Source organism: Calonectris borealis, chromosome 2 (genome assembly GCF_964195595.1).
Source record: "Calonectris borealis chromosome 2, bCalBor7.hap1.2, whole genome shotgun sequence".
NCBI lineage: Eukaryota > Metazoa > Chordata > Aves > Procellariiformes > Procellariidae > Calonectris > Calonectris borealis.
The window spans coordinates 124,061,301-124,083,407 of record NC_134313.1 but is presented as its reverse complement, the minus strand read 5'-3'; the positions used below and the strand labels follow the sequence as shown (position 1 = coordinate 124,083,407).

Genomic DNA, 22,107 nt, shown 5'->3' with positions numbered 1-22,107 from the left:
ATTGAAGCCAGTTTGTGGTATCGTGCAACTGCATAATTTTTAATCTGGGAAGATTTTCATTAGTTTTGATCTGCTTAAATTTTGAGGACAAATGCAGTTGGATGATGTAAGCAAGGCTTAATTTATATACATGTTGATAAATGCATCTTAAATGGACTTAAGAACTTTCTAGAGGAAAGATATTAAAAAAAACCCCACCACTTGTGGTTAGAGGAAAATCCCTGCATTCATATTCTGGACAAGAAAAGAAAGCTTTGCCAAGCAGCCTTATAGGATAAATCCAGAGTTTGGAAGGGGGAGTTTAGAACTGGGATCATTCTGCTTCAAAGACTTCCGAAATCCTTGAATGCTGCTAAAAATGTGGCTTCTGGGAGAGCCATGCTGAGTTTGCCTTTGAAGATTTGCTATTTTGGTTGTTACTAGCTGCTTTGGGTCCCTCTTGCTACCCCTTCCTAGTTTGTGGTGTTGCTACTATTGCAAGATATTTCATTAGAAGAAAGAGGTGGGGTTTTTTTTTGGTGGAGTTATATTTATCCTATTCTTCTGTTATTATTTTCTTCTTTTCAGTATCTGATCATAGTTGACTTTAATGGGAACGTAGACAGTATCGTTAGGCTATTTACAGCACAAGATGCTGATTGCCAGCTTCCTGTAGCATTACTTTGTGGTCCATACATTCCCACTGTTGAATTTTTTCCCGGAATAATCTGGAAAAGCAATGGGAGCGTTTGAGTCGAAAGTATATTTCTTTGAAGGAAGTTCAGAAAAAGACACCCATGTTTTTGTGACTTGATGTACTCTCTGATAAGCAGGAAGAGTAACCTTGTGGCATCCAAGTACTGTGAGTCTGTTCTGGACTTCCTGTAGCTTTGCACGAGTCGCTCTAAATGGGACTGCTGACTGTCTCCAGTTCCCATTAACTGGAAAAAAAGGCTGTAGGTTAAATGCTTCTAAACCCCGTGTTTTTGTTCTAGCTGTGCCTCAGGTCTACATCTGCAAAATGGAAGTAAAAATGCTGCTTTACCTGATGGAAATGTTACGGGGCTGAAATCAGTAGAGGCTTCTAAGATTTTGAGACTACACTCTCTTGGTGTAGCCACAGACATATCCGTGTTTGAATGATGTAGAAAATACCAGCGTTTGCTGCTCACAGAGGCGATAAAGTGAGGAATTCTGTTTTAAGTTGAACAGCCTGCCTTTTTTTTTTTTTAAGAAGTTCTGCACCCAAACTGCCATGTGATCTTTTTTAAGTTGATCAGCCTGCCTTTTTTTTAATCTTTTAAAATAAGTTCTGCACCCAAACCACCTGTGAGAGGGGTGGATTTACATGTGTGGCATGAATTGAACAGATATGTTGAAGTTGGCTACATCTGTTCTTTTACTTGATATAATTACTCATTTTTTGCTCTTTTGACCTATCCTATTAAACCCTGGAGAAATATCCTGACCTGATGATGCTCACAGCCTCTTCAGGAGTTGCGGAGCTGCTAAAGGGCACTGAGTGGCTGGTAGTTATATGTTGCGTTAATGTATTGCCTGTTAATGAATCTTTGATTAGGCTTGATTTAAAATCCATAATGCTGCTCATACGAAGTGCAACACTGAGCATTACTGACACAGCAAAAGGATGATAAGGGTCCTCCGAGGGATTTAACACTTGGCTTCGCTAATGTCCCTGTTTATGTTTGAAGTGTCTGTGAAGAGGTGGGGGAAACATCTTGCAGTGGAGATAGAAGTATGTTTTGGCCAAATGTAAGTTAGAGCGGCGTCTTGCTATTTGAGCTTTTTTCCTGTTTGTTGGAAATGCATCTCCATCTGAACTCACATCAGGAGTTGCAAATGTACTTAACAAATGTGCATGACTCGCCGGTCCAGCTAACTCATACACGTCTTTGGCTCCTGAAAGTACAATTCAGATGTAGCGAATTCACCCAGGGACCCTCTGGCAGCATTGCGGGGAGGGGAAATTCAGCACATACCATTAAAATTACCACTGGAATCCCAGCTATCCCAAATGTGGTTTTTGTTAGAGAGCGTTTTTGTGTTGCTGGAGCTATGAGCTTGCTAATGTTTATTAAGGGGAGATGACTGCACATGAAAACTAGAGCTGAACAGTGCTGCTTTCAGCCATCCTTGTTATAAGTAGGGCCTGGTTAGGATCCTTCTTGTATGCTTGCCTAGATCCTCTAGTCCTGGTCTGCAAGACTTTGTGTTACTTTTAGTCTGGATTTATCCTAAAGGTCACCCTGGGTTGGTGTTGTATAGAGAGTCAAAGGGAAGGGGTGTATCAGCTGTGGTGCTCTTTCGCTTGTGAGCTTTGTCAGCATTTGAACTCCTCTCAGAAAGGGAAGGGCTATTTTATTTAGAGTTGCTCTTCTCACTTCTTCGCTAAAATACTTGGTTTTGGGGTAAACCTCAAGCTTTTGACCCTGTCACACACAAGAATTTTAGGTAGACTTCTTAAAAAAATCCTCAGTCTTTCAAGTTTTAGAAAAATGGCCCGTCAGTGGCAGGAGTCTCATTCTGAGCACGCCTGCTTGGCCTGGGGAAATGTCTATTTGTAGAAACATCCGCCGCTTTATCAGCATCCCTGTGCAGCATTTTCCAGTGTTCATAAAAGAGTATGTAGATAAGGGAGAAGCAGCTCACTGGTTGATGTTCCTGCTGGTTTTTGGAGTGCGATATATATGTATGATGGATTTGTCCAGCACTAGCAGGACAGATCTTTCCGTGTCTCTTTATAGTTTACTTGTTTCCATAGGAAATGGCTCCTGCCTGTGGATTGCGCATTGTTTTGCCTTCTGCTTTCATCCATGGATGAGTAAGGAAAGGCTCCTTCCTTTGCTATGGCTCTGGAAAGATTTTGTTGCCCGAGTGAGTCAAAGGGCTTCACTTGACTCGTGTCCTTGAAGCAGAGATGGGTTTCTAGCCTAAGAGAGGGAGGAAGGGTTAGGCAGAGAAATCTTGTTTTGGAAGGAGCACCCAGTGCCTTCCCCTGCCTGCTTTCCTCTCCCTTCTTCTAAGAGGCCTAAAAATACTAGTGTATTTGTACTCTCAGTCTGTAACTGTCTGCAAGCAGGAGGTTAGAGCAACTTCCAAATAGAATTTTTATTGTTCTTAGATGGCAAATTAGTAGCTGTGTGGGAAAAAAGATTTTTCCCTATGCTTAAAAATTAGAAGAGATGTTACTTAAGCCCTTCCTTGCACTTTGTTTTTAAGGTTTGGTAGTCAGTCTGGTTTACTTGAACTGCTCAGGCACCAAATAGATGTTAAAAATGTTATTAACCTGTTTGATGCTCTGAGGTAGATTCCTGAGCACATGCATGTGCATCTATCTGGTGTGTATGTAATTGGGAAGCCTACCTGCCTTCACACTTGGACGTCGTTGATACTGATGCTATTTTAACTTGAAAATGAGCTCTTGCAACTGGTAGATCTCTGTAGCTGAGGAAGGCAGGTATGGATACTGCCTGCCCCTTGGAAATAGATGAAGCTTGTTTCTCCGTCAGCAATTTCATTTCCCATGCACCTCCCAGGCTGGTTCAATGGGTTGTTGGAGGTTCTGCACACCAAATTGGCAAAAAGGTCATAGGGCAACCTTTATAAATGAAATTTAGATGTGCTTAGTACTAAGATGCTTCATACCCAGTTGATGTGTTAAGTTCATTTTTAAAAGAAAATTGTTTGAAAATACACACTTCGTTTGATGGGCAGAAATAGTTATTTGCCTGTCATCTGGCATCTAACACCAGCTCATCACCATCACTCATGAGAAAGGAAAACAAGCATGCTTTATTCTCCAACAGGTGCAGGGTAAGCGTAAAATCGTGGTTTAGTTTCTTTCCACATTTGAGGGTGGATCTCCAAAATGCTGCTGTATGGATGGCCTGTCGTTAAGTGTGGTCCCTCTTTTGGTGCAGTAGCAGATAGCTGCCCAACAGCAAGTTACTGAGAAAAACGTCTGCTTTTAATAATGAACTATTGCAGCAAATGCATATATGGGGTAGAAGTCTGGCATGCTCCCTAAAACTGTGCTTGTGAAATCTATCATTCGGGAGAAAAGTGCTAAGGATTTCCAGGAAGAAAGTTGATGAGAGAGGAGCTCTTGCAGCCGTAGAACAAGATGTTGAAAAGTAAACTGCAGCTGTTCATGTGATGCACTAAGTGCTACGCCTGCTAGAGCGTGTGTATGACAAATACCTAGGTAGTGAGGGTCTAGTTAAGACTATAAATTAAGTGAGAAGTTTCGACTGCTACTTTTTTTTTTTTGCACCCTGCAACATGCATTGAGGGTAAAGTGCCTTAATTGGCTTTTGTCCAGCTTTAAAAAGGTTTATCATCATCTCATTTGAGCAAATAGGAGGGAGAAAATGTTGGAAATGTTAGCCAGTCAGCTTTCAATTTATTGCCTTTCTGTTTGCAAAATCAGTAACAAGGTGTTCTTAAAAATGATCACGGAAGATTATGAGCGAGTAGAGGGGAAAAAGTGCTTTTGAAATGTTGTCTGGGTGTTTGAGATGTCTTTTGTCAGTTACATTGCTTCTGTCACAGTTTATCTGGTCTGTGTATGTATTCAGTGCAGTGATGAGAACAACAAACCCACGTGTGTTTTTCCAAAAGAAAAAAAACAGAAATGGTGAGTGTGACTCACAGGTTTTATACCTAAGGCTGCATACTTGCTTTTGTCAATAACTAGTGTTTCTGCTGGGAAAGCATCATCTTTCAAGAAACTGAAATACAGAAACTAGGGATTGAGACTGTGCTAGAAAAGTTGCATGGCACATGCTGCGCTGTCCTGCTTTTGCTCATAGCAGCAATTGCAGGAATTGTCGTCTTCTCCTTTTTCTGTTATCCATGTGTGCTAGGTACAGATCTGAATGAAGCAAGAGTTTGGCAGTTAAATAGTAACACTTGTAAGGAGGCACATCACACCAGAGGATTTGATAAGTAAGTTGACGGTGGTGTGGTTCTCTTCCTAACACAGGTGTAAGGCTTCCCTCGTGCTGGGGACCATGGATGAACTGCACTGCTGTGCTATTCCTGAGCCTCTATGTTTTTGATGTGAGTGTTCTTACAGAAAACACCATTAAGAGGATTTATAGCTTTGAACCACTTCACATGTGGGTCAAAGTGTCTCGTTGACAGTAACACAGGAAGCTGGGCATAAAGCAGGGAATTAAATTGATTCCCAATTTATTGCCACAGGCCCATCCTTCCCTTGAACCACAGATGCGCTTTTCATGTCACGTAAATAGCAAGTGCACCAAGCCCAGTGCTCCTGGTGCAATTGCCTTGGTGCTTCTGACCTCCCCAGTTTCACATGAAGAGTAAAAATAGCTGCTGCACCTGTATTTCTTATTTAAACTTTCCCAGGGGCACTTGCCAGGGGAATTTTGCACTGTCCCAGGGGTGATGACTTTTACAGATGCTCTGTCAGCACGTGGCAGGGCTGACACACGGAGTCGACGCACTGAGTGTGGCTGCGTGTTTGCAGGAGGGAGCTGTGCCCCGGCTCGCAGGAGATGTTGCTATAACTCCCAGATAGGAGCCGCGGTCACTGAGACCATTAGAGCTGAATCGGTTTGGATTGAGGAGGCTGGGTGGTGTGAATGCACTGGGCTGCTGCCAGAGCACACATGGTGTAGATACACAATGTGGGATTGTTTGCTTTTGTAGCGTAGTTGGGGGTAGTGGAGAGTAAAAGTGCGTGTAGTGCAGGAGAGGGCGTGGGTTTGGCATTACACCTTCTCAGAGATCTCAGCATCTTGTCCCTGTGTCCGAGGGGGTGACTGGAAACCTTTGGTAGAGGGACTGATCCCAGCAGAGTACGAGCATCTGCTTATTCTCTCGTGCAGAAGGTGGCGGAGCCTGCAGGCTTGTGTTCCTGACAGTCAGGAGCCTGAGAATAAAGGCCATTTAAAATAAGTCGTGTGATGGATGACACGGGTATAAATTCCTGGTGTGTTTTGGTTTTCGTTTTTGTTCTTAACTGGAGAAAATAAGGATCATCGGACCCAAATAAAGCCTCAAAATAGGAAGCAGGCATCTTTTGAGGAAAATGATAAACTACAAGTTCACACCAATATATTCCTCAGCTGAAGCTCCCTACTCTGTGTAACTAGCTACTGTGTGAAGTGGGCTGTGCTCATGGATAAACATGTGCTTAACCATTTGCAAGATCTGTGCCTCAGGTGCTGGTTACAGGATTAGTTACAGTTTAGTAATTTGTATGTGCTTCATCTGAGTTGGCGGGAGATTAATGGGTACAGAAGTTGCTGTTAGTTTGACTGCTCTGTCCTTGGTGTTTTTTGGTTTGTTTTTTCCTGTTTTTTAAACGCCAGATGGAGACTAGTCCTCTTTTTCCTATTGGATAAGAGTGTACGTAATTATTACATGAATAAATTCGGGGTAGGTCCAAAGCACAGATTTGGTAGTGATGGTTTCTTTGTTCCAAGTGCTCATCTTACAAACATGGGAACTGAATTTTTTGATGAGTCAGTGCATAGGGCTTTTTTTACTTAATGCGTATACATTTATGTTTTTCTTTAACTATTTGCTTTCTACAGCTAGTATCCTAATATGCAGCTTTCACAAAGAAAGTGAAAAACAAACCTTCAGGCTCACTCATTTAGAAATGAGTTTTTAATTTTGTTCCTGGACTTGTAGGAAAAAAATTTTTTGTTAAATATACTTCAGTACTTAACGTTTTTCTGGCAATGTAGTCATCGTGCTTGCAGTCTTACTTCAGTTACTTTTGAAACTCATTTTGAGCAGTGAACCGTATATTATCCGGTACTTTAATTGGAAATATTCAAACTCTTCTCACTGAGAAAATCATTGACTCGATACATGTTGTTTGAATGATACATTTCAGGCTTTCACTAAGCAATGAGATTATTGACTGGATTGGAGTTAATAAAATAATAAGTTAATGTGCATTTAATTCTCCATTTTTGACCTTGTTACTCATTTGAATACTTCCTTAGAATAAATTGGAGTACCTTAAGAATCTAAAGCTATTTGCTATTGGACTAAAATATTACCAATGCTGGTTAAGGTTTCAGATGACACTAAAAAGGAAGCAAAGAAGCTTTTACTGAAGTATGTTGCTTTTTCCGTAAAAACTAACGTATTATTGCAGGTTTTTTTCCACTTCTGAGAGCACAGTGGTAGGTTCCAATGTATTTTAATTTGTCCAATGAATAAACAGTTGTGAATTCTAGAAATCCCCAACAATAATGACAAAACCCTCCTGAATTGGAGCTCTTCTTTAAGCCAGCTGCTTCCTGATAATCAACATGTCACTCCAGCAGTCTGTGTAAATCCTGCTCTCTAATTAGAATTACAAGGCTTATCAGGAGCTCACGTGGCCCTTCCTCTTCGTCTCCTTAAATCCTGGGCCAGGTCCCAGCCTGAATTTGCATCTCTCTGCAATAATTCTATTGATTTAGAGACTGTATTGGATGCTGAGATCGAAATCAGAATCACTTTGCTTAAAGGTGTGGAAATTTCAGCGGAATAGAGAAAATATTTTAATTGCTTTGGCTAATCATGTAAAGAGGGCAACTCATCCAGTTTGGAAGTAGCTGGAATTTACTTTTCTTAAATGTAGTAAATAATAACAATCAAAAGGAAAGTGGGTGTCCTTACCCATTGATACAAACCGTAGCTGCAAAGATGGGCTTTTACGGCAAGAAGTCTTGCCACAAGGAGCTGGAAGCTTTTTGCTGCTACTGGAGTAAGTAGGGTGTGTTTATAAAAGAAAAGAGGAGCTGACTTGAAAACACACCATGTGGGAAGTGTCCAGTTCTTCCTGCAGAAAGCAGATCCTGTCCATCCTCGTTCGCATTGTGAAGTGGTGTCTCTGGGGGGAACACTACTAGGGGTGTGACACGCTAAGGTTTAGGAAATGCTGATTCCAGCTGATTTGCCAGCCTGCTGTGGGGCTTTGGCCTGCCTGCTAGCCCCATTCTAGCGTTGTCTAGGTGAGATGTCTTTGCCATTGAACTCCCTCCCAGAACTTGATACGCTGCTGTTCGCCTCCTCACCGAGCAAGTAATTTCCAAGCTATTCCTCTCTGAGAAACCCTGCCAGAGGTGACATCTAGCACAGGCTATTGCAGGCTTTGTATAAAAGCTGTCTCTGAAAGACAAAGATTTGGTGCCCAGGATGCTAGCTTTCATATGCCGTTCTGGGTTCCTGTTATTACCTCTAGTGGAGGATTCTGGCTTAGTCGAAATGTCGTTAACTGTTTTGAATGTGTCAGCTCATGTGTGAATCTGAAGAGCAACCTGAAGGTAGGAACAAACAGGTAGAAATAAATTTTAAAGCTCTAATCTGTCTTTGTCCTTTCTTTCCTTTCTGAAGGATGCACGCCAGAAGTTCCGCTCCGTGCTGGTTGAAGCAACAGTAAAACTGGATGAACTGGTAAAGAAGATCGGAAAAGCTGTAGAAGACTCTAAACCTTACTGGGAAGCTCGGAGGGTGGCCAGGCAGGTGAGAACTTTCTGCCTTATAAGCTTGTGCTGGTAATTGGAGAGCACATACTGATTGCATTGCTTTCCTGCTATTAATAACATCTTAAGCATATGCACTTGGCTGACACTGGTCTATGTCTTGAGTTGTATGTCAGCCATGTGAATCATGGCAAAAATGTGTTTCTTCACAGCCACAGCTGCACATGTGTTTCAGTCCAGGAACAGCTACAGCAGACACAAGCGATCAATAGCAAAAGACTACTTCTGTCCTCCTCTCATTATCAATGGCCTTTCAGAGCCCTGCTCTTTCCTATCAGTAGTTGTAATTATTTGAAAATACAGTTTAGACTTTGTATATCTGCTTTTTCTTCTTAAAGCAAAATGCTCAGCAGCTAAATGGCTGCAACTGGAAGCTGCTGGGAAAGAGGCTGGAGTGGGGCAGACTTGGGGAAACCTGCAGGGTTTGGAACTGATTAGGTTGTGCTGAAGCAGGAACGTGCTAAATGCGGCTCTAAAATATTTTGGTTTGGGGAGAAACTGAGCTATGCTTTCTGTACTGTCATCAGGACCTTACCTCCCTTGCCCAACTACTACTTGATTATTGATAGGCCTGTGTGGCTGAGGCAGGGAAGGATGAGGCGTGGAAGTAAGGGTGTGATCTACTGGCTGCAGGGAAAGCAAGAAAGCTTGTGAGATGTCAGGCAGCTTCTCACTTTAGGGAAAAAGCAGCTGAGAGTTGAGTGTGTGGTGGCTTAGGCGGTGCTTCTGCTTGGTGTCTGTAATGGGGTTTGCTGGTGTCTGAGGCTTTTTCTTTTTTCCCCAAGGAGGGGAGGCTGTTCCTGGGTGCTACTTCTATTTTCTCTCGAGGCAGGGAGAGGCAGAAGTAGAGGAAGAGTTGCTTAGAGCTGCTGCTTCTGTGCTTGGCTGGAAGGATGTGTGGGGTGGCATCTGTGGCTGGGTAGCCAGGATGTGATTGTGTTCAAGGGGAGAGTGAGAGATGGGGTAGCATGTGTGAAATACGTGAAAATTACAGAAGGATTTTGTTTGTAAAAATAGGTAGAGGGTGAGGTTGAGAGATGAGAAAAGTAGTGTAGGTGTGTGCCAGAAGGCAGAAAGTAAACTCGCAGGGTAAGAGAAGGGGAGAGAAGAGAATACATCCTCAGAACAAGGCACAGGAAAGGGAGGCATGAACACAAGCTTCATTGATTTGAAAGCTGATGAAGCAGGAATTGGGTTGATGGGATGTGGCATGCACGATAATATGTGACCATGTTGATCCTTTGAATTGCATGGCATTGTTTTGCAGTCATTGTCTCAGGCAGTGGGGATGATGGTGTAGGGGTTATTAGGCTTAATCCTTCAGCCTAGAAGCAGCGTAGCAAATAGGTAAACTGCTTCAAAGCACAGTAAGCACGGTATCTACTACTCATCTGTAACTGCTCTGAAAGCAATCCCTGCTCATGGGGCCTATGGTGTGTGCTAGAGATAAACTACTAGTGAGCTAGAAAAATAGAGGAAGTTAGTAACAAAATAAGATCAAGGAATTGTTTATATTGTGTTAATTAGTATGTGCAATTTAAAAAAAAAAAATCCCCAAACCCCACCTCGAGTATGATCTTATACTTCTATTACTATAAATAGCTATGTAAGGCACAGTATGCATAGGACTTCAAGAGTTATACTTGGAAAAGTCAATGGTAGAAATGCCTGCAGTACAAAAAAATCAGATGACTTTGAGGTTTGTAACATCAGGCACTGAGAGCAGTGAACTTTGTCCTCTGTCCTGAAGTTGGCAGCAGATTATGTCCTGAAAATGGAATTTTTTATTGCTGTGTCTTTGCTACCCCTGAAATCAATTCAGTCATGCTGTTTCAAAGGTGCTTTGCAAGACCACTAAGAAACCCAAACCACTGAAGGTCCTTAGACTTATAGAATCGCTTCTCTGGTATTTGGCTTGTTAGAGAGAATAATATTTTTCTCCCAATCCATTCTGTCATTAGCTAGGTTGAAATGCTATTTATCCCAGATCTGTTAATTTGCTACACCCTCAATTTTCTTTTAATTGCTCGATATAATTTTTTTTTTTTTTTAAAAGCAGGGATTCCCCTTCTAACTGTTCATTTGACTTTTTTCTGTTTTGTGTTATGGAGCCAGTCATGGAGCTGCCTCTTTGTATCTGCTCAGCAGATAGAGATAGAAAATGGTCTCTGGTTTCCCTTTGGCTCTTTGTCTAATAAAATCTTGAAATAGAAAATTTGAGGACCAAGAGGAATATTGGCAGTGAAGGACAGCGAATCTATCTGGAAACCAGGAGACTGGAAAGATTAGTACCAATCGTCAGTAAAGCATCTGCCTAAAGAGTTTTTCTAGTCTTAATTTAATCTAGAAAAGTTCCGTTTAACTGGGAGCAAATTTGCTGTATTAAAGCAGGGGGAAGGGGTAGGTAGGGAAATATGAAACTGGAGGAATGTACCAGAATATTAATATGTTTAGGTGCTAGCCTGCATCTTTCTTTTATACTTTGATTTGTAAAATTGTAGAGAAATCATGGGAATAGCTTGATATTTTTCTGTTCAAATTTATAAAAACATCTAGCCTCTGAAGACTGTCTTCCACCTTCTGTCTTTACGGTTATTTTAGAGCCATTAGGCTGCCTCTGAAAACACAGGCACAAGGTTCTTGGTGGTTGAAACAGCCTTAATTAAACAATAAGGGAAAAATGCATGACTGTGCTTGTAAGAGAAAGGGAAGTGTAAAATCTTGTTTGTTGTTCTCATTAAAGGGAAATATGACCTGTAAATTGAAGTCTTCTGGGAACAAAGAACTGCATAATTAATGACATCAAGTTTGGCAGAAATGTAGGAGTCGTCCAGAGTTACTTGCATTTAAGATGTCAGTTGTAGGGTGAGTTGGCTGATGCAAACTGTATTTAGTCATACCGAGGAGCTTGTTTTCACTTGGCACCAGCATGATTCTCTTCTGGAAATACATGTTTCATTTATTAAGATAAAACCCATTAAAATGGTATGAGGGCACTGATGTGGGGTCAGCAAAAAATAGGTCCCTGAGTCAAGTACTTCCCTAGAGAAGCTTTAGGACCTTGAGCCCTTTTGTCTCCTCACCCTTATCCCCTATCTTGTGCAATCCTCTGTTGCCAGAAAATGGTGAATTCAAAACAAATTAATTCTTCCATGCAAGAGTCCTGTAGCATCTTGTTTGTGTAACATATGCCAAGAGAATTTCAGCTTGGCCTATCTCAGGGTGAAACTTTGCTTTAACAGAACAATGGTCCCTTAGCGTTAGGATTTGGGTGCTTCGACCTCTGGAGTGGTGGCAAAGGGAATCAGGATGCTGTCTGTTGGCACCAAAGCAGGAATATTCGGCTTTTCCTGAGACTGAAGTGAGAGCTGGCTAGCATTCTTGCCCCCATAGATTTCATGCAACTTCTGCCAAGACAACTTTGTTGTGATTCCTCATTTGGTATGCCAGTGGGCCTTTTGTGTTGACTGCAGGCACACCTTACTGTTTTGGAGCATTTTGATTCAAATTTGTTGTTTAATCAAATTTTAATGTATTTCTGCTGCAAGAACTTTTTTGCATTTGGCATATTTTCTTTTCATGTTGCTCTTTAACCTACGCCATAATGGACATGTTCAATGGAAGAACCTCGGCATATAGCGGAGGATTGTGTATGTACACAAGCAATGACCATGTTGCAGCAATATGAAATTCCTATAATCCAGAATGTGGTCCGGGTTCTAAGTGTTGGGAAGATCGATCTTCCCATGTCTGGTGTTTTTGGGGTGGGTTTTTTGGTGTGTGGTGTTTTTTTTTTTTTTTTTTTTTTTTTGCTATCAATCTGCTTCCCTGGTTGACTCATCAGAGAATTAGACTTTCTTGCCCAAAGGTAATGGGAAAGATGTGTGAAGTTGCCAGGAAACATTAATAATGTAAACAACGGTATAGGTCTTGAGCCTCTGAGGTAAGGAGTGTCTTAAGCCACTGTTGACTTAGCATATTGCAGGGCTGGGGCTGGAAAGCGCCTACGCAATAGTGTCCGCAATAGTGTCTGAGCAGGTGACAGAGTTTGAGAAGTGTGTTACCTCCCTAGTGACAGCATGCTCTGGGACAGGATGCTGTGCAAAAGCAAGTGTGGTCTATTGCATAAATTACTGGGCTGGTAGGAGCCGATTTTGTGCTGCTGCATGGCGTAGATAAATTACTTCGTCTCTCTCTTAGTTCCCATGTATAATGGAGCTGTCAAGCTGCTGTGAAGCCGAGTTCATTAAGGGAAGTAAAAGCACTTTGGGGTCATTGGGTGAGAGGTGCCATTAAAACACTGCTATCTGTACGTCATCACTTGTGAACCCAGGGACAAACTGAACAGAAGGACTTGCCTTTCTGCTTTGCTTCTGCTGGAAAAAAATAATCTGATAAAAACGTGTTCCCACCCACCCCCACAAATAAAACAATCCATGCATTTGTAGTGACCCTAACCTGAATAAAAGCCCTGGGAGTGTTGCTTTTAATTAAGCTTTAGCTCCTATTACTGAGCATTTTTTTTTTTTTTGCAGGGTGAGGAGTTATGTTTTAATCCCCAGTACTGGCTCAGGTTGGAAGTAGGTGCGGATGCTTTCCTCAGCTTTAGTACTGAGCTTATTTGGGAGGAACATGGTTTTGCTTTGTGATATTCCCCTCACTCCCTCCTCTTCTCCACCCCCCGCCTCATTTAGCGTTTACAAAAGAGTGTCAGGAAATTTGCTTCAGGCAAAAATAGATGAAAGATCTATGCTAGGTCATATCTATATGCATCTCTCACGAACACTTGTAGCAGGTGCTCAGAGAGCAGTATGTTGAAGCATATACATGTTCTGCTTCCTCTTGGGTCACTCTTCCTAGTTCAGCCTTACAACTAATTCTTCTTTTCGTGTTGTTGGCATACTTTCTTAAGCAGCATCCTTTTATTTCAAAAGGCTTGGAAAAACAGGAATTGGCTTGTACAATGGTTCTTCCCTGCTGAAGTTTAGGCATAGCTGAGAGGAAATGCAGTTGACGGACAAGTAGATTGTGTTCAGCAAGGACAGCTAACCTGTCCCGTTCACTGCAAGTTTTTATGTAGTAGAGCTTCTTCCTCTCACCTCACTAATAATCTTTCTCTCATGTGATATTTTATACCGGATTGCCACATCTGTTTGAATAAATCAGCTGACAGGGTAAAGAATTATTAGGGGTGAGCTTCCAGAGATTCAGACCCTGGGTCTCCATTCTGCTTGTCTTCAAAAAACTTAGGGCCTTTAATCACTGGCTGTCGTCAGTGGTGAGAGGTAGGAGCATTTGAAAAGCCTTCTGAGGTACATATGTCTTCCTTAAATGCAGAAGGAGTTAAGACATCTCATCTTGGGTTGTTTAGCCATTTGAAAGTTGTTGGGTGAATCCTGCATCAAGTGGTTCAATGAACCTTATATCCAAAGTGAATCGGGATGAAAAGTAGCTGCTGTAATCTTGCAGAACAGGAACTGAGGAGGAACTCAGCCACTTAATGGTGAAGGTGGGAGGGGTGTAAGCAGATAAAAGCACACTTACCTAGTTGGAAGACTCTTCCTCAGCAGATGAGACTGATACCATTCTTTGCAGAAATCAGGATTGCAGTGCCTATAAATGAATGAAACTTTCCAAAGTGGCCGTTGCATCTCAGTTTTTAGGTGTTCAGCTTGAGATGTCTGAAAGTAGTGTGGCAAGTGTGGAAAGTTACAGATGGTAATTTTCTTAGCTCAGGAGACAAAAGCTTTTCAAATTCACGTAACTTGGAGGTTCAAAAACTGCCAATCACCCTTAAAAATTAATTAGGAACTGGAAACTGTGGTCTTGCCAGTATTGCTTCCTGCAGCACCCAAGTTTCCCATCCAGATTCGCTCAGTGAGTGAGAGCTAATTGGTTCTGCTGTGGGTAGGAGGGCAGCATTGAGTGTGGGTTACAGCTCCTGGGTCCCGATCCAACAGTGGTGGATATCCAGGTCTTCCCCTCTGGTTCCTAGGCACTAGATGTGTTATCCATCGATGTATTGGAGGTAGCTATGTCATAAGGAATCTCCTTTTCGATCCTACTTTTATAAGCTGAAGTCCTCATGCTCATGTTTAAGACAACAAGGAGTTAAGACTGATTTGTATTGTCTGATAAGCTTATCTTGGCAAAAGAGGTGGAGGGAAGAGGGAACTTGAGAAGCAAAAATTAAATGTCAGCAGAACTGTGACAGACTTGCATTCCTGTTTGGCAGCTTGCCATGAAGCTAGTAAAAAGCAAAATTATTGGCACAGTTACAGTGGAACAACCAACTGACCTTGCTTGGCTGAAGGAGTGTTTCTGGTTAACTGTTTAGAAACCAAAAAACTATCTGGTGGATTCACATTTTCAAAGCAAGGATACAGGAACTTGAAAATTGACTTTGACAAACCTCCTACAAATCCTTCCAACTGTTTAAGAAAAAACCCAAACACCCAGAACACTTGACTGCTTTCCATGGCTGTAGTTCAGTGTTGTGTTTTCGTTGGTAAGTAATGATTGTCTGCGCAGCCGTGCTGCTAATGGACTATTAATTCCAGTCTCTTTTACAGTTTGTTCATCTTGCACATGGAGAAAGCAGTAGAAAATGATGTGTGCAAAAGTGTCCCGTTTATCAAATGAGAACAACCCCTATCAATGTGGGGTCAGTAACTGCTGTAGGCTCCTAAGAGTATTTCCACCCACGTTTGTCGTAATGGAGCCAGCAGAAGATATTTTGTATGGACATTGCTCCTCCGGCCATTTGCAATAATTGGTCTAGGCTGGCAATATAGGTTATGTTATTTGTGGTCTGCCTATGCTGAGGGTTTGCCCTTTTAATTGAAGATGCTGTATTGCAGCTGCCCTGGTGACTCTTGGGGAGCCTCACAGTAATGTGAGGATAGAGGAGGTAAGCATTTCTGGTTTAGGAAGGTGGGGTGAATGGTGTGAGAAGCAGCTTGCTCCCCAGGTGTGTAAATCAACCGTACAAAAATGGCTGTGATTTGTTTTTGGATTGCTTAGGCTGGTGGGGTGGAGAGGCCACTCAGAGGCAGGGGAGCAGCTCCCTTCCTGAATTGGGAAGGGAGCTGTTGGTGGTCGAGAAACTTGTCTGTGGTGTGGAGGCTGATGTGATGGCCTCAGTTAGCGCTGGGGCAGGCCAGGCACGGGATGGAGGGAGGCAGACAGCACAAGCCTTGCCTGGGAAGAGGTGGCTGGGGTGCTCCAAAGGGAAAGGAGACATGGAAGTTGCCACGTGGGCAATGGGGAGCCCAGCGCTGTAAAGAAATGGTAAGGAGATGAAATGTAGGTGAGCTGTGCAAGAAGTGGTGCCTGAAAGGATGAAGCATGGAGGCTGCAGCTTGTACCTGATGGCCTAAGAAGTTTTATGTGTCCTTTTTCCTTTTCTGCTCCCTGTGGACCTGCTCTAGACCTGAACCCCTTCTTCCCACCAAGTCTTTAATTTTTTTGTTACGAAACACATCATTAAATCTTGGGGAAACCGTGACGATGTGACGTCAGTCCTCTTGTGAAATGTGGAGTTCCCATTGCTGTGATCCTACAGGGTATTCTCAGTATATTCATCTCCCTTTCCACATGGTGCGTGGCTTGCTGTGGGGCCAGGCACCCGCCTGAAAAGGAAATAAGCCAAGCAACAGAATCTGACATCAGTAATTTTATTATTGAGGGTGAGGAGTCACTTCCTGGACTTCCACCAGGGAATCCACTGAGTTTCATAAACTTTATTTCTAAAGCAGGATGCACTTTGGGTTAAGTAAAGAAAATGTTTTGCCATGCTCAAAATTTGATGGAGTGCCTCTTGTGCTTTCTTGTCATGTTTGCACAGTTGTGATTGAAATCCTGGGAATAGTGTGTAGGAGTCGCTACCCTGTGTTCAGGTATGTATGGCTCAGTGTTTCATTGCTGCCAGATGGACCTTATGCTCGGTGTGTTCAGTTTGCGCCACTTGCATGCTTAAAACCTGAAAACTGTATTTCAAGTCTTGCATTATAGTTCTGTTGCGTTTTTCTTCAGGCCAAAGTTGTGACAGTACCCTAGGAAGCAGGGAGCTCAGGGAGACTTACCTGGGTCAACCAGCTGGGTTTTGCCTGGCTGATTTATTAGTGCTGTTATTTGAGGCCTTAAAGTTTAAGTTAATAATTTTACATTGTGTTCTGGCTCTGTCATCTGGTTGAGCAGTGTGATATTCAAGTGTCTCAAACTAGCTGTCCTTAAACTGCTGAGAAGGTAACAGATGTTGCCTGATCGGATTTGGAAAGTTACGCCAAAGATCTGATCTGTGAAGGAAAGCTCCTGAATGTGTTTGTCTTCCCATCAACGCTGCTGATGCAGGATAGTAGGTCAGTGTGGCTGGCAAGTTTCTACCCTCTTAATCCTGAGCAGCTGGAAATCTTCCCTGTGTTTGGGAACACTAACAGCTGCTACTTCACAGATGAACGGAAAAAGATCCTTACCTGATTCATATTTAGTGCTCTGTTACTTATATTTCCCGCAGACTAGGTGGCATCTGTAGCAAAACCATCTGCAAATGGTTCTTGGCACCTTTGGATAGTAGGAACTAATTTTTAGCCACTTGGTTGTTGAAATACCGGTAAATCTGTGCATGTATGTGTGCCCTCTAAAAGTTAGACCTTCTGTGTCTATCTGTGCTTTCTATGCCTCAGTGAACGGGTCTAGTTATTTTGGGTTGGTATTTATACATCCTACATTTTTATTTTATGTGAGCACTATTCTGTTGATGGATGATTAGTTTGTATAAGCTATTGATGCAAAAACTGTAATTGGTCTTCTCATCATTAGTAGATGTGCCTTGGAGGGCTCCATTATTTAGATTTGTTAGCTGTGCACTGTAAATTAGAGGTTCTTCCCTCTTCTGCTTTTCTTTCCAGAAGTAGAAGAAAATACCGTTTTCATCTAAGCATTTTGAAGAATTTATCTGGAAGAGATGAAAAAAATTACTGTCTTTTTTCGGTGTCTCTTTCTCCCACTTTCTCCCATCCCACAAAGCATCCATCAGTTCTTATCTATTCTGGATGGCAGCAATACAAAGCCAGCTAGCTGTTCAACCTCTTTTTTTTTTGGTGTCTTTCTCCCGCTTTCTCCCATCCCACAAAGCATCCATCAGTTCTTATCTATTCTGGATGGCAGCAATACAAAGCCAGCTAGCTGTTCAACCTCCTCTCCAGTAATTGTCAACAATGCAATGACCTAATTATTTTCTCTACCCTTCAAGAATGTTTTTTCTTGTTCTTTTTCTGTTGTGAAATACTAGAAGTGTTGAGTAAGTCAGTCTGAAATATTGGAATACTGGGGTAAGTTGGTATAGAAATGCCAACTCTGTTCTTTGGAGTAACAAGGAGAGGGCTAGGGCAGGAAAGTTTTGGGTTTTTTTGTTAAGATGTCAGCGGATTTACGCAGAAAGAAGTGATACAGGTGATCTGGCTATTATGCTTAGCCACAGATGCAATGGCAGGTGCTGGAACTGGGAGGAAGGTGTAAGCAGTTGTCAAAGGGTGCTGGGATGTGAAAATAGAGATGAATTCCTTTTTTCTCTGCTGTTGTCTGAAGATTTGATCAACATAATTTTGCATCCTCTTCAATTTGGAGAAACCCAAGAGATTTAGATTGTGGGTTCCTTTGCATAGCTGTAGTACTTTGCATAGCCATTGCCAAAAGGCAAATTTACAGCATTTGAAAAACCAATAAGTTCAAGGAAAGATTGCCTTGCTTTGTTCTCTCTTGCCGTTTCCCCTTCCAATCTTTTCTGGCCACTAGTAAAGGCTATTTCAAGAGATTGTAAGCCACAGACAGGATCATCTCTTAAAAATAGTAACTGGCATTTGAGCCTGGGTGAATTGAGGTCAGAGTGACATCCTATGTACCTGTTTTGTGTGGTAATTGCTCAGGGATGACTGCTGAAGGCAGCGCAAGTCTTGCAACGTTGGAAAAGTTGTTCAGCCACCCCAATCTTTATTGTGTACAGTGGTCTAAATAGGTGGGAGTTTATTGTGAAATGATAAATGCTCATGCTAGGGGCTGCTGCCAAAACAAATCTGATATGGATGTTGGTTACTGCCTTCTGGGTGTGTTTTGTTATGTCTTAGTGAATTTTGCTAATTATCCAAGATAATAAACGTTCAGCACATACAGATGCAACAGATACGTTCAGTACAGTACGAATTTATGAGCTCTTGTCTGTTCTTGCTGGAAAAGATTATCTGAAGAGTCTTAATTTCTCATGTGTGGGAATGGCTCTGTATTGACTCGGTTTCTGTAAGAAGAGTCTCTCTTAATCGCAGCAAACTTGCAGTTCTACTGTTAGAAAATAAATTTCACTGCCAGGATATGGAAGAAATGTCCCTCTTTTTTATCTGTGTCTGTTTCTGATACTTGTTTTTTCACTTAGTAAAGGGTGCTAATGGTTTGTTCTTAAAGGAGGATTTTATTGCTGTGCAGTGAAATTGAAATTTTGTCTGTTCCTGCTGCTACCTAGACCTTTTCCTTCAACGAATGGACTTCGATCTTCATTTGTCCAGGACACCACCCCCAACTTTTTCCTTTAAGCGAAGCAAGCCTGTTATTCACACATGCCATGGAGACATGTATAATTCCATGAGGAAGAATTTTGACGGGTCAATAGATTAATTATCTTCAGCAGGTCTCTTAGGAAAATGACTGTCTCAAAAGTAGCTGCGAGCATGCTGTCAAAGATGTACAAGGTCAGCCTGGGCCTTTCTTCCAGAGGATGTCCCTGCTATTGAGGAAGGGCGGTTGCTGATGGGTGTGAGGCTTTCTGGGGACTGGGAGAACATGTCCAGAACAGCCCATCACCCTAGGTGAAACTCCTACCCATGCACCTTTTCTTTGCCTATGTTGGTATCCATGCACGCACAAGGTGTGCTTTCAGAACCAGCCTGCCATTTCCTTGCCAACCCTCTGGAAACTTCTGCGAACAAACATTTGCTGTTTTGGTGGCAATTAGGTGACAATGATCCGGTGTTTCTCCTGAGCGTATCTGTTGCATCTGTATGTGCTGAACGTTTATTATCTTGGATAATTAGCAAAATCCACTAAGGCAGACTGTGTAAATCTTGCAGGGTGTATTTGTGGGAGTTTGTTCCTTGCTTCTATATTTGATTTCAGCAAAGGCGGCTGCTGCCAGGTGCAGATGAGCATGCAGAGCCTCTGTAAACCTAGAAACCAGCTGTAAACCCTAGACTCGCTGAGTCACTGCCCAAGCCCTGAGAATGCAGGTGCATGTTGGTGGGGAGGATTATCTTGATATTTTTCTCTCTTAATAAGATATTTTACCTTGGAGAGAAAAGACATATTCTATGATCCCCTCTTCCAGAAGGCAGGAGCTTTATAATTTTGGCCACAAACAAGTGCACAACTAACAAGCAGATGGCAGTGAGTGCCCAAGAAGGCTGTGTCTGGATGGTATTAGGATGAACAATTTTTCATATTCTGGTGCCATAGACTTGTTAATTAGTGTGAGTAACTCCAAGCAGACCAGCGTCTCCCAACAACCTCATGAAAAACAAGGGAGGGCCAAAAGGCTTGGTGTAGTATCTCCCATACAATCTCTGTGTCCAAATGAGCATCACCTTCCTATTCCTGTGAGGCAAGGACCTAGATCGATTAAAAACAGCGAGAAGTCCGGTAGGTTTCAAATGACTGAGTGCACAGTGGCGACGATCGGCTCAGAGATGATATTCTTGCCCTCGATTCAGAGATCCTAGTGTACAGCCTAGATGGGAGCCACCAGAGAACAGAGGAGGGCTGGCAGCTGATCGTTTGGTGCAGTCTGGGATTGGTCTTAACAGTGTTTAAGGAAATTGTATGTTTAGATATTTTCTCTCTCATTTCCTTCTATAGCTCCTAAAGAAGGGAGGTGGGATTCTGTCTTTGAGGAGACCAACTGTCTGTATATTGGGCTGTATGCTGGTAACAGAAGTAGCTAATGGAGTGAGATGCTAGTTGTGCCCTAAACTTTTTGTCCCTTGGAATGTAGCTTGTGATCCTGTCTTAAGGGAGTTACACATATCACCTAACTTTAGCACAGAGCTGGATGTCTCTCAGAAAATGCTTTGTAGGTCTACTCTGATTTCCTAGGCCTTTTTATAGACTACAGGTTTACCCGAAAATAAAACAGCGCCAGGAGTCAGGTCAGTTCTATAACAGTTAAGTTATTAGAAGAGGAGGAGTGGATGCATGGATGGGACCAAAAAGCTCAGCACAAGAACAAGACACCTAATCAAAAGCAGAGACTAAAGGACATCTGGTCATTGTATTCCACAGACATTTGATTAGTTATGCAGCAGGGAGGAAATGGTTTGTGCTCCAAAAAGCTCTAGCAAGGCTTATTTTCACCTTCTCTCCCCTTTGCCTTCTCCACCCAAATAAAAATCTTCAAATCTGCTTTTGAAAAAGCAAATTTTAACCTGTATACAATTTTATAGCTTTTCAATAAGCAGCTTAAAGAATACAAGGGTGTTTGACTCTTGAGAGACTGTATTTTCTGTCAGTAATGCAAACAATCATCACAGATTAATATATAGCTCTCAAAAAGCCTCATAGATCTGCCAAAATGAGATCACTCCCGAGGCTTTGGATTTTGTAAGTTGTTTATAAACATCTGTACATGGCCTATAGCAAGAAGGGGTTTCTGTTTTTTATTACCTCTCAGTTCTGGTTTGGCTTGGAGTTTTTAGTCTGTAGGGAGAGGGGAAAGGAAGGTCATGGTCCTTAAAAAAAGCAAACAAAACCCCCACCCCACAACTGCATCACTATTCTGATTATTCAAGAAAATAAATGCCTGGGTCTGAGAATCTAGGAGAACGGTCAGCATCACTGCAAATTTTTTTGCAAATGTGTTCTTTGTTTTTTGATAAACTGTAAGAAAAAATGGTGATATTTGATAGAAATGCTGGTTGTACAGGACCTCTGGAGGTCATCTAATCCAACCTCCTGCTCAAAGCAGAACTGTAACCGTTGCTGGATTGCATCAACCATGGCTTTGCCAAATCTTGAAAACCTTCAGAGATGGAGATTTATAACTTCTCTGGGTAACCTGTCTGAGGGTCACACTGCCCTCCTGGTAGGACAGATTTTTTTAATGTGCAACCTGAACTTCCAAGCTGCTGTCTGTGGCTGTTGCTCCATGTTCCACCATCCAATACTGTTGAGAAACATTCGTTCAACTCTGTCATCTTTGCAGCTCCCCTTCAAATTTTAGCTGGCAGCTAATTAGATTACTCCTTAGTTTCCTCCTTGCTAGACTGGAAGAGCCCACATCCCTCAGCACTCCTTGTAGGAGTCATTGTAGCCCTCTGGACCCTGTCTTGACATCCCTCTTGAACTGGGGGGCCTGGATGTAGTATTCAGTGCGCAACCTCGCCAGCACTGAGGTGGGAGGAACGATAGCTTCCCATGACTGGCCAGCCGTGGCCCTCTTAATGTAGCCTAGGACAAGTAAGTTTGCCTTACTTGCAACGAGAGTGCACCTTTTCAGCTTTTTCAGCTGGCACCCGTTGTAACACGCAGGTCTTTTTTGGCAGGGCTGAACTTC

The 22,107-nt window shown here is 42.3% G+C and overlaps 1 protein-coding gene across 2 annotated transcripts in view; it reads left to right on the top strand.

Moving 5' to 3' along the window:
- Window positions 1-22,107, top strand: part of SH3BP5 (SH3 domain binding protein 5) — a 53,154-nt gene that overhangs the window by 4,267 nt on the left and 26,780 nt on the right. For both annotated transcript variants that reach the window (XM_075143304.1, XM_075143305.1), the window contains exon 3: window positions 8,368-8,496. In XM_075143304.1, the coding sequence (XP_074999405.1) occupies window positions 8,368-8,496 (129 nt within the window). The remainder of the gene's footprint in view (window positions 1-8,367; window positions 8,497-22,107) is intronic.